Below are 12,269 nucleotides of genomic sequence, written 5' to 3'. Positions count from 1 at the left end.
ATGAGTTTTATTTCCATAAACCTTTCACCCCAGCTGATTAATTAATAGAATAGAATTCTTTATTGGCCAAGTGTGATTGGACACACAAGGAATTTGTTTTAGGTGCATATGCTCTCAGTGTACATAAGGAGAATAAAATACATTTTTCAAGAATAAAACGATACAACACTTAGTGATAGTAAAGGTTACTAATAAGCTATCAAATCATACTAGGAAACAAGTAAAAACAATATAAATTGAAAGATACAAGCAACATGGTTATAGTAATAAAGGGGAAGAGATAGATACCAGGAAGGAAGGGAAGAATAATAGTAATACAGTCTTAGTAAATTATTTGATAGAGTTGTGGGAATTAATTAGGGCAGGGGTGAAATCCAGCAGGTTCTGACAGGTTCTGGAGAACCGGTAGCGGAAATTTTGAGTAGTTCAGAGAACCGGCAAATACCACCTCTGGCTGGCCCCAGAGTGGAGTGGGAATGGAGATTTTGCAATATCCTTCCCCTGGAGTGGGCTGGGAATGGAGATTTTGCAGTATCCTTCCCCTGCCATGCTCACCAAGCCACGCCCACCAAGCCACGCCCACAGAACCGGTAGTAAAAGGAAATTTGAATTTCACCACTGAATTAGGGCATTCATTAGACTTTAATATCACATTTGGTTTTTCCCCCCTTTTGTTTGCATTCTACATCATCAGAGTCCTTCAGACCTGTTCAGTAAATAAAGGAGATTTTTTCCTGGTCAAAGGAAAAGCAATATTTCTTTAACTGAAAGCATCCAATCCTTTCTTCTGACAGATGGCCACAGTGAAGATGCTGAACTGACCACCATTAAATACACCTTGTCCCCTTACAAGTTGGATTTGATTGCCACGCCTCTTTTTGTGAAACCCGGACTTCCTTATTTCATTAAGGTGAGTCAAACCCGATGAAGTTCTCAGTTGGGTCCTGCTTCGCTCACCTTTTGTGGTTTTCTCTTGTGAGATTTCTCACCTGCCAGAATACAAGAGCCTTGGTGGCGCAGCGGACTAAGTGCTGTTATGTAGCACTTAGCTGCCAGCTGCCTGCAATTAGTGCAAGTTCAAATCTCACCAGGCTCAAGGTTGACTCAGCCTTCCATCCTTCCGAGGTAGATAAATTGAGGACCCGGATTGTGGGGGCAATAAGCTGACTTTGTAGAAACACCGCTTATGGGGGGGCCAAAAGTCCTACTAAGCAGGTATATACAAAAGAATGAAGGCTATTGCTATAAGTGCATTGTAAGCCGCCCTGAGTCTTCAGAGAAGGGCGGCATATAAATAGAAATAATAAATATTTTTATTTATTTATTTATTTATTTATTTATTTATTTATTTATTTATTTATTTATCATATTTGTATACCGCCCTACTCCCAAAGGACTCAGGGCGGTGAACAGCCAAAATAAAATACAGAGACATACAAAAGTTAAAAACTATTAAAAACAGATTAAATAATTTAGGCTCAAAAAACAAATTAAAACATCCAATTTATCTAAAAAACATTTAAAAGCCAATTTAAAAGCCAATTTAAAGGGAGAGGTAGGCCAGACCAGCCTGTTGGAATAAAAACGTTTTTAGGGCGTGGCGGAAGATGCGTAAGTCTTGGATCCTCCGTATCTCTGGGGGGGAGCTCGTTCCAGATGGCAGGTGCCCCCACAGAGAAGGCTCTCCCCCTGGGGGCCGCCAGTCGACATTGTTTGGCTGACGGCACCCTGAGGAGCCCCTCTCTATGGGAGCGAACTGGTCGGTGAGAGGCTACTGGTAGCAGAAGGCGGTCTCGTAAGTACCCTGGTCCTGAGCCATGGAGCGCTCTAAAAGTGGTAACCAAAACCTTGAAGCGCACCCGGAAGACCACTGGGAGCCAGTGCAGCTCGCGCAGGAGGGGGCTCACATGGGAGCGCCACATCGCTATGTGGCGATCAATCAATCAATCAATCAATCAATCCAGATAGAGATGAGTGATTTGCTGACAAATTTGTTTCAGACGCATCCCAGTTAAAATAAGGCTGTACAACATCAATTTTTTTTTAAAAAAAATGTAAAGTACAAGATTAAAACAATCTTGCCCAGAAACTGGGCAAGTTTCTGCATTAGAAAGAATGCATTAATTGCATTCTTTCGCACTGCCATGAGGGCCTCAAACGTGTACTGATCAGGACACGAAGAGTAGGTATACAAATGTGTTGACTGCATGTCAGCCCAATCCTTGGTCCTGCATGTCCTTGGTCATTCTGTTTTTCTGTTTTGGTAAGGACCTGTGATCACAGGTTATTAACTGAGATATAAAAATATTCAATGCAATAATTGAAGAACATCCGTTCGGCAAATTGACCCAACCTGATCTAGATAGGACAACTTTAGCTGTAAACTTATGAGTCTTTCTTACCGCCCATAGCTTTGTACCTTGGTGGAGGTAAGATAGCCTGTTGCTAAGGATAGTAAGGATATGGTTTCTATTATTATTATTATGAGCAGTGTTGGTTAAGATTAGATCATAAGCAAAACATTTTTGTGTAAACAGGCGCGGGTGAGGGATATGTTGGACATGTCGATTGGCAACGTTCCTGTGGTTCTCAAAGCTACTGCCTTGAACGACCAACTGGAAGAGACCAGATTAATCGAAGAAGGCTCAGACTTTGGGTCTGGTTTAACAAGCTCAAGAGATGGAACAGCTATCTTTACAGTTAACATTCCTTCCGACACCAAAGAATTGGAGTTCAAAGTGAGTGAAATATTTCCTTTCTCTGATCTAGAACCATGGAGGTTAGAAATTCTGTTTTTACATAGTACCATAGAGCAAACAAAACAGTACAGTCACCATGTGCTTTACTGCTTAACTATTTTAACTGTAACAGGAGAAAAAAGAGCATAGAGTATATATACCATAGATCAGTGGTGGGTTGCTCCTGGTTCGGCCAGATTCGGGCGAGCCGGTAGTGGTGATGATGTGACGTCTCTATGACTGTGAGCTGGGCCTGCCCGCCCATTCGCCCCCGTGTTATACCTACCTTTATTTGTTGCTTTTTAACCCAGCTGATAGGTGCGGCAGAGTGGATTGCTGCACCTTAGCTGCGCAGAAATCTAATGCGCTTGCGCAGCGCGCAAGTTCGGTGCGTGTGCGAGCAAAGCGAGTATGTACGTGGCGATCGCGCAGAACGTGCGAGCGCAAAGAGAACCGGTCGTAACACTGGTTGGAATCCACCACCGCCATAGAACCAAACTTGTAAACACTGCCGTCTACTGGCTGAGTAGTTGTTGCATAGAAATACATTCCACCGATGAATTCCAACAAAACTAAACATGTTTTGAGGTTTTTAAGAAGAGACTGGACAGCCATTTGTCCAGAACAGAGGGTTGGATTAGAAGACTTCCAAAGTCCCTTTAAACCAGGGGTGAAATGCTACCGGTTCGCTCCGGTTCGGGTAAACCGGTAGTGATAAAAAGCTACCAGTTCCTCCGAACTGGTATTTCCGATGATCAGCTGTGCCGCGCGGTTTCTAGCAAAGCTAAACCGCGCGGCACAGCTGATCCCCCCCCTTGCTGTTCTACTTACCTTCCCAAGCTTCCTTTTGGTGCGCACTGCACATGCGCACGCAGCGTGCATTTTGTGCCCGGCAGCACTGCGCATGCAGCGTGCGTTTGGCACATGGTGCGCGTGCACGGCCAGCAAACCGGTTCCGATTTCACCACTGCTTCAAACTCTGTTATTCTGCATTCATGTCCTCTGTTGTGTTTTGATTTTTTTCTTAGATAACAACGGCAGATAAATCTTTACCCGAAGAGAATCAAGCCAGTGAAACTTATGAGGCCAAATCCTATGTTTCTCTCAGTGGAAGCTATTTATATATCAACTGGGCTTCAGACCACAGAGTCCTCCAGGTTGGAGAGACCGTGCACCTCAAAGTACACCCGGCAAGCCATTACATTGAAAAAATACTACACTACAGCTATCTGGTACGCCTTGTAAACATAATTTAACTTTCCCTAAGAGGTCCCTAAGAGGTTGAAGCTCTGGAATGTCATCATCTTCCCTCCTTTCTTTTAGATCTTATCCAAAGGGAAAATAATCAAATACGGGACTCAGGATAAGATCCAAGGCTTGTCTTATCAAGGGTTGACCCTCCATATAACCAAAGAAATGGTCCCTTCAGCCCGTCTTCTGGTCTATTATATAGTCACGGGAGAAGGAACCGCAGAGCTGGTAGCCGATTCGGTCTGGTTAAACGTCCAGCAGAAATGTGGCAACAACCTTGAGGTGAGCAGAACCCCATCTTTGGATATACCATATTTTGCGGAGTAAAAACCCCTAAAAGAGGGTGAAAATTTGGGTGAGTCTTATACACCAAATGTAGCCAAAAACGTAAGGCATGGAAGCGGCAATGGTCTGTGGCAATCCCTGCAGCCTGTAACAGCTGATTGGGGGTATTCCAGGAGGCTGATCCACCTGCCAATCAGCTGCTCGTGCTGAATCAGGCTGCAATAATGTGTTGAAGCTGACCTGGCTGTTCGCTATTTGCTGCAAGGATGTGTCAGAGTTTGCAGCAGCAATCACATCCAGAGAGCCCGCACAAGTAACTGATTCAGCAGGATTCAATAACTTCTCTTTATATATAATCCAACACATGAAGTAAAATATACGATACCAAAAGCAGGTTTTCCAAGCAAAACACAAGCAGAGGAGAGGAGTTTCAGTTTCAGTTTTGAGCAGCAGACTAGTTTGCAGCTTTAGCACAGACTCAGAGCTGCAGAGCTAAGCCAAGCCCAGGCTCCTTGCTGTCTCCTTCCTTGTTGCTCACACAGCAAATACTGTTTCAGTTTCCAAACAGCCCTCAACTCCCTCACACACTGACAGAATGCTAGCCAGATGAATATTGATGGATGCTGGTAGGCAGAGGCAGATTTTTTTTTCTTATTTTCCTCCCCAAAAACTAAGGTGCATCTTATATTCCGGAGCGTCTTATACTCCGAAAAATACAACATGTATCCCACCAAACTCCAAAATCTCCTGAAGACCTCTTGAATGTCCTTTTCCGTGTCACATTTGACCTTCTCGCCGTTGCAGGTCCGTATCCTGAAAAACGGAAGAGTTTACCAGCCTGGAGAAGCTGTGTCACTTTCCATGACCTCCGAGTTTGACTCCCTGGTGGCTCTTTCAGCCATGGACAAAGCGATTTATGGAGTGACGGGAAGCAAGCAGAGATCTATGGAAAAAGTTACGTCAGTGTCAGGGTTCCAAGTAACACCCCCAATGAAAGAAGACTCCGAGGCGTGAAGTTCCTCAAAAGTTCCATTTTATTAGAGCTGTCATATTGGCACATCTGGGAAAACCCGAATCTGAAAGCTTCCAGGTTTTCCTCGCCCAAAGGAAAGTCCAGATCCCTGCCCAGCACCCACAGGTCCATCACATGGTCCAATCCAAGCACTGTCCCAACTGGAGATGCCTCCCAGTTCCATCCCTCCAGGTGCAGGGCAAGATGTCCTTGACTCTCTGAGAAAGGAATGTTATTTTGACTACATATCTCCCCAGCTCCATACAATCCCCCCTCCCAGTTTCCCACAGCACTAAATGTGGCAGGCCTGAAGGCCCAATGCAAAAGATGGCTTCCAGGCCTGACAGTTAGGCTGAAAGGAAAACATTTGGCGTTCCTCATGCCTCCTTAAAGGGGACGTGATGGCTCAGTGGCTAAGACGCTGAGCTTGTCGATCGAAAGGTCGACAAACTCACTTAACCAAGGTCTCGCTTAGTAACAAAAAATCGGGGCTCAGTGGTGGTCGTAAATCAAGGAAGACCTGTACGCTGATTTGTTACAATCTCTTAATGTGGTGATCAAAAAAAAAAAAAATCCCGATTCAGATTAACAGAGTTGGAAGGGACCTTGTAGGTCATCTAGTCCAACCCCTACAAAGTGACGTCGTTTTAATCATTTTTAGTCCTTTGGAGTCACGTATTTGGGGTGAGCAGCCTACAAATTGACTAGCTAATTCTCTAACTTTGAAATAATACAAAATACTGGCAGCTCGGGTTTTAGATTTCGGCAAGGGTTGACCTCCCCCAAGCTTGTTTCAAGTTAGTTTCCGAACGTTGGCGTTAGCAGAAATCCTGCTGATGACGTTACCTAGAACGGTCACGAAACGTTCAGAAACTCAATTGAAGCAAGCTTGGAGAGCCAACCTAATTCTCCTAACTTTCCAACGTTGCTGAAGTGATTGCCAAATGTTTACACAACATCGGGAGAAAGCAAGAATACACACTCCATTTTGCTAGGGGGAAGCTTAAGGATCGACAACACGACCCCTGCGGTGGTATGTGGGGGGGGGCATAGGAAGAGCTGCCCCCATTGTGTTCGCTTTAGCACGCGCTCCTGGTTCCATCGTGAATTATTTTGACGAACGCGGGTGTGAGAAATGGAAGGGATGGAATCTCACCTTCCAACGTGTCTCCTACTCCGCAGGCTCTCCTTAAACTGGAAAAAAGTGATCTGGGCTGTGGGGCCGGAGGAGGAGAGAACAATGTAGATGTTTTCCGGATGGCCGGCCTCACCTTTCTCACCAACGCCAATGCTGATGACCCCAGAGAGGAAGGTGATGACATGTTTCCTTTTAACCATGATATAACTGTCCGTAAACCTTCAGTCGTTAAATGCAGACGGGTAGCATCTGATTTCTAATTTGCTTCCTCCTCCTCCTCCTCCTCCTCCTCCTCCTCTCCTCCTCCTCCTCCTCCTCCCCCCCTTCTAGACTGATGATATCACTTAGTGTGGTAATGAAATGTCTGCAAGAAAATAACCAAGCTCAGAGAGCACCAAGGATCCCCATGGCCCTCCTCCTCCTCCTTCTCTTCCTTTCTTTCATTCTCCTTCCCTTCCGCTTCTCTTCTTTCTCCATCCCTCCTCCTCCTTTTCTTCTTTCCCTGCTCCCTGCTCCCTCCTCCATCTTCTATTTTCCTAACCTCTTCCATTTTCACCTTCTCTTCCATGTCTTCCTCCTCCTTCTCCTCCTTTCTTCCTTTCTTCTTCCCCTTCCCCTTCTCCTCTTTCTTTATCCCTCCTCCTCCTCCTCCTTTTCTTCTACATTCTTCCTTCTTCTCCTCCTTTCTTCTTTCCCTACTCCCTCCTCCATCTTCTATTTTCCTAACCTCTTCCATTTTCCCCTTTTCTTCCATGTCTTCCTCCTCCTCCTCCTCCTCCTCTTCTAGCAGTGATGATGTCACTTAGTTTGGTAATGAAATGTCTGCAAGAAAATCACCAAGCTCAGAGAGCACCAAGGATCCCCCATGGCCCTCCTCCTTCTCCTTTCTTCCTTTCTCCTTCCCCTTCCCCTTCTCCTCTTTCTCCATCCCTCCTCCTCCTCCTTTTCTTCTACATTCTTCCTTCTTCTCCTCCTTTCTTCTTTTCCTGCTCTCTCCTCCATCTTCTATTTTCCTAACCTCTTCCATTTCCCCCTTCTCTTCCATGTCTTCCTCCTCCTCTTCCTCTTCCTCCTCCTCCCCTTCTTCTAGCACTGATGATGTCACTTAGTTTGGTAATGAAATGTCTGCAAGAAAATAACCAAGCTCAGAGAGCACCAAGGATCCCTATGGCCCTCCTCCTCTTCCTCCTCCTTTCTTCCTTTCTCCTTCCCCTTCTCCTTTTTCTCCATCCCTCCTCCTCCTCTTCCTTTACATTCTTCCTTCTTCTTCTCCTTTCTTCTTTCCCTCCTCCCTCCTCTCCTCCTCTTCCATTTCCCCCTTCTCTTCCATGTCGTCGTCCTCCTCCTCCTCCTCCTCCTCCTCCTCCTCCTCCTCCTCCTCCTCCTCCTCCTCCTCCTCCTCCTCCTCCTCCCCCCCCAGCACTGATGATATTACCTAGCTGTACATTGTGTATACTTCTGGGATAACTTTGCTGCTTTTGATTGGCACTGATCTCTTTTCTTTCATCGGCTCCCACAGATGAAACTTGCACGGCGATTATCAGAACAGCCCGTTCCCTCAAGCTGGACATTGAAAAACTAGGTATGCTGTAAATCCAAATATGGGGGGGGGGTCCTTGATGCTCTGGGGTGCTTGCCCCATTTTCCCCACCACATTCGTTAAGCGGATCACTGCTCAGTTCTCAAATTAGCAACACGGTTGTTCAGCGAATCCGGTTTCCCCGCTGACTTTACTTGTCAGAAGATCGCAAAAGGAGATCACATACCTTCCCCCAACCCACCCGGACCAGTGGTGAAATGTAAAATTTGTTACTACCGTTTCTGTGGGCGTGGCTTGGTGGGGGGGAGGTAATGTGACTGGGTGGGCGTGGCCAACTTTTTTTTTTTTAAACTCTTAAAACCATTTTTTCTACAACCTCTTCGGCCGAAGAGGTTGTTTAAAAAATGCTTTTAAAAGCCTCTGACGATCCCAGCTGAGTTGCCTGATCGTCAGAGGCTTTTTTTTTCTTTTAAAAACATTTTTTCTACAACCTCTTCAGCCGAAGAGGTTGTAAAAAAAAATGCTTTTAAAAGCCTCTGACGATCCCAGCTGAGCTGCGGGATCATCAGAGGCTTTTTTTTTTTACTTTTAAAAGCATTTTTTCAGTAGAAAAAATGTTTTTAAAAATAAAAAAAAAAGCCTCTGATGATCCCGCAGCTCAGCTGGGCATGGAGGGGGGACAGGGATGTTTGCTACCGGTTCTCCGAACCACCCACTGCCATCGCTACCGGATCAGGTGATCCGGTCTGAACCAGGAGCATTTCATCCCTGACCCAGATGCTGCAACTGTCATAAATGTGAGTCAGTTGTCAAGCATCCGAATGTAAATCACCTGACCACGGGGAGGCTGCAACGGTCATAAGTGAGAAAAAAGTCACTTTTTTTCAGTGCCCTTGCAACATCGAACAGTCACTAAGTGAATTGTTGTTAAGTCGACAACTACCTGTACTATTTGTATTTTTCGGACTATAAGACGCACCGGTGTATAAGACGCACCAAGATTTCAAAGAGGTAAGCAAGAAAAAAAAAAACATTTTTGCCCTCCCCAGGCCCCAGGAGCACTCTGCAGGCCCATTTTTTTTTGCAAAAACGGGATGTGCGGGGCTGGGCTTCGGAAGGCCAACAAGGCTGTATTTGGTGTATAAAACGCACCAACATTTCTCCACCCTCTTTTAGAGGGGGAAAAAGTGCGACTTATACTCTGAAAAGTAAGGTAATTAACTCATCCGTGATCCAAGACTAAAGCAAGCTTCTTATTCCTCCTTTTCTTGGCCATCTCTTGGAAATATTTCAGTTCCGGCTGTTTCTCTTATCCAGCTCACCCAAAACATTCTGAAGGGCTCTAAGCCACCGGTTGTCCTTTTTGTTTTTGTTTTACATCATCCTTTCAGTGGCCCAGTTTCAAAACCAGCATATTCAGAAGTGCTGTCGGATCGGAGCGGAGCCTTACCCCTTCCCGCAGACGTGTCAACAGAGAATCAAACGCATTAAGGGTGGGGCGAGGTGCGTTTACGCCTTCCGGCTTTGCTGCGAGTTTGCTTTTAAGAGACGCCTTAATGATACGCACAAGCATCTACTACTGGGGAGAAATGGTAGGTATACGCCTAGCATACCTACCTAGAAAAAGCGATAGCCCTTAGATTTATATACCACTTTACAGTGCTTTTACAGCCCTTTCTAAGCAGTTTACAGAGTCAGCATCAGCATAGGTAGACAGGTAGGTAGGTAGGCAGTCAGGTAGACAGACAGACATAGATGGGTGGATGGATGAATGGACGGACAGACGGATAGAGCAATAGCAATAGCCCTTAGACTTATATACCGCTTCACAGTGCTTTTACAGCCCTCTCTAAGCAGTTTACAGTCAGGATAATAGATAGATAGATAGATAGATAGATAGATAGATAGATAGATAGATAGATAGATAGGCAGGCAGGCAGGCAGGCAGGCAGGCAGGCAGGCAGGCAGGCAGACAGACAGACAGACATGGATGGACAGATAGAAAAACAACAGTAGCCCTTAGACTTATATACCACTTCACAGTGTTTTTACAGCCCTTTCTAAGCAGTTTACGGAGTCAGCATCAGCATAGATAGGTAGTAGGCAGACAGGCAGGCAGGTAGGTAGATAGACAGACAGACATAGATGGGTGAATGGATGGATGGATGGATGGACGGATAGAGCAACAGCAATAGTCCTTAGACTTATATACCACTTCACAGTGCTTTTACAGCCCTCTCTAAGTAGTTTACAGTCAGGATAGATAGATAGATAGATAGATAGATAGATAGATAGATAGATAGATAGATAGATAGATAGATAGATATGGATGGATGGGGCAACAGCAATAGCCCTTAGACTTATATACTGCTTTAGAGACCACTCTAAGTGGTTTACAGATTCAGCCTGTTGCCCCCAACAATCTGGGTCCTCGTTTTACCAACCTCGGAAGGATGGAAGGCTGAGTCTACCGTGAGCCAATCAGGATCAAACTGCTGGCAGTCGGCAGAATTAGCCTGCAATACTAGTTCTAACCACTGCGCCACTATGGCTCCTAGATACAGTACTAGGCAAGCATTCAAATTTTGATCACGTGACAATGGGGATGCTACAACTGTTGTTAAGTGTGAAAAACGGTCCTGAGTTCCTTTTTTAAGGGGTGTTGTAACTTCAAACAGTCACTAAATGAACGGTGGTACATTAAGGACTACTTGTATAGCCCTTTTATTTTGATTTGTTAACTGATGTTGTGTTTTTGATATGACCAATAATTTTTTTTTTATAGCCTTTAACGCTCTATTGGACGTGGCCCCGCAAATCCGAAGTTTTTTCCCTGAAAGTTGGCTTTGGGAAGTCCATCCAGTTCAAAGGTACAATATTGAATAATGTTGACTCCTTAGAGGTGATTCAATCTCTTTATTAAATGTGTTATAATCACACAAAAGCTGTAGAGGTGACCAGGCTGAGCCTGAGAGAGGGGTCAAACTTGTCATCAGTCACAACAGAGGTGGGATTCAGCAGATTCTGACCAGTTCTGGAGAACCGGTAGTGGAAATTTTGAGTAGTTTGGACAACCGGTAAATACCACCACTGACTGGCTCCGCCCACATCTATTCTCTGCCTCCCGAGTCCCAACTGATTGGGAAGAAATGGGGATTTTGCAGTATCCTTCCCCTGGAGTGGGGTGGGAATGGAGATTTTACAGTATCCTTCCCCTGGAGTGGGTAGGGAATGGAGATTTTACAGTGTCCTTTCCCTGGAGTGGGGTGGGAATGGAGATTTTACAGTATCCTTCCCCTGTCACGCCCACCAAGCCATGCCCACCAAGCCACGCCTACAGAACCGGTAGTGAAAAAATTTGAATCCACCACTGAGTCCCTGCATACCCGCAAGAGATTTAACTCCAGCCCACCTTGAATTCCTTTCTTATCTCCCGCTCATTTCCCTTGACCGTTAGTAGCTCAGATTCTATTGGAGTGCTCAAGCTTGCAATAAATCTTGATACTCATTTTTTTGAACTGCCTGGATTTTCTGATTTCCCTGGCACTTGGCCTCTTAGGGGGCCTCTGAAGTCCCTTCCAGCTGTAGGATTCTATGATTCTATCTGCACTGAAACTAATAAATCAGTTCTTGTTTTTATATCAAACGCAGGTCCAAGAATCTGCCGGTCACCCTTCCTGATTCTCTAACTACCTGGGAAATACAAGGTGTTAGCATTTCGGATAAAGGTATGTAAAATAATTTATTTATATAGGTTTTGTCAGAGTTTCTTGCAAAAATCAAATCCAGGCACACACACAGATTGTTATTCTTATAACAATCTTCTTATATTCTTCTTATTTCCAGGTCGAATCTCTCCTTGTACAGTTTCCATCCATTGTTCCTTGTCTGGCCGTCAGGTGCCTTGTAAAATAGCTACTCCTCTCTGTGGCAGCCTCTCCAATATTTCCTTCCTGCTAGCATTGAAATAGGCTTCTGATATGACCAACGAAAGTTTATTCATGTCTTTTCTTTTCTGTCTGGTACACACAGGTATCTGTGTCGCTGACACTCTCGAAGTGGAAGTCATTAAAGATGTTTTCGTTAATGTCCACATTCCATACTCCGTTGTCCGAGGAGAGCAAATAGAATTAAAAGCAACCATTTACAATTACAGCACATTGAAGTCTAGGGTAAGCAAGCGGTTTAAAAAATGTGACTTAAGAGCCACTCCTTGTTTTCAGGGGCGACAATAGATTCTTGGAAATAGGTGGCCTTTAGACTAATTTCCTGTATGAAAATAATAATGATTCCTTTTCCTTCTCC

General features: G+C 44.9%; 1 protein-coding gene across 1 annotated transcript in view; it reads left to right on the top strand.

Moving 5' to 3' along the window:
- Window positions 1-12,269, top strand: part of C5 (complement C5) — a 53,062-nt gene that overhangs the window by 8,191 nt on the left and 32,602 nt on the right. Inside the window, exons 10-20 of the mRNA XM_034416634.3 lie at window positions 795-910; window positions 2,538-2,738; window positions 3,767-3,970; window positions 4,062-4,271; window positions 5,079-5,228; window positions 6,469-6,598; window positions 7,944-8,006; window positions 9,356-9,556; window positions 10,750-10,834; window positions 11,616-11,692; window positions 11,997-12,136. Coding sequence (XP_034272525.2) covers window positions 795-910; window positions 2,538-2,738; window positions 3,767-3,970; window positions 4,062-4,271; window positions 5,079-5,228; window positions 6,469-6,598; window positions 7,944-8,006; window positions 9,356-9,556; window positions 10,750-10,834; window positions 11,616-11,692; window positions 11,997-12,136 — 1,577 coding nt within the window. The remainder of the gene's footprint in view (window positions 1-794; window positions 911-2,537; window positions 2,739-3,766; window positions 3,971-4,061; window positions 4,272-5,078; window positions 5,229-6,468; window positions 6,599-7,943; window positions 8,007-9,355; window positions 9,557-10,749; window positions 10,835-11,615; window positions 11,693-11,996; window positions 12,137-12,269) is intronic.

Source organism: Pantherophis guttatus, chromosome 16 (genome assembly GCF_059756535.1).
Source record: "Pantherophis guttatus breed Tessera chromosome 16, ASM5975653v1, whole genome shotgun sequence".
Classification (NCBI taxonomy): domain Eukaryota; kingdom Metazoa; phylum Chordata; class Lepidosauria; order Squamata; family Colubridae; genus Pantherophis; species Pantherophis guttatus.
This window is presented reverse-complemented; position numbering and strand designations above follow the sequence as displayed.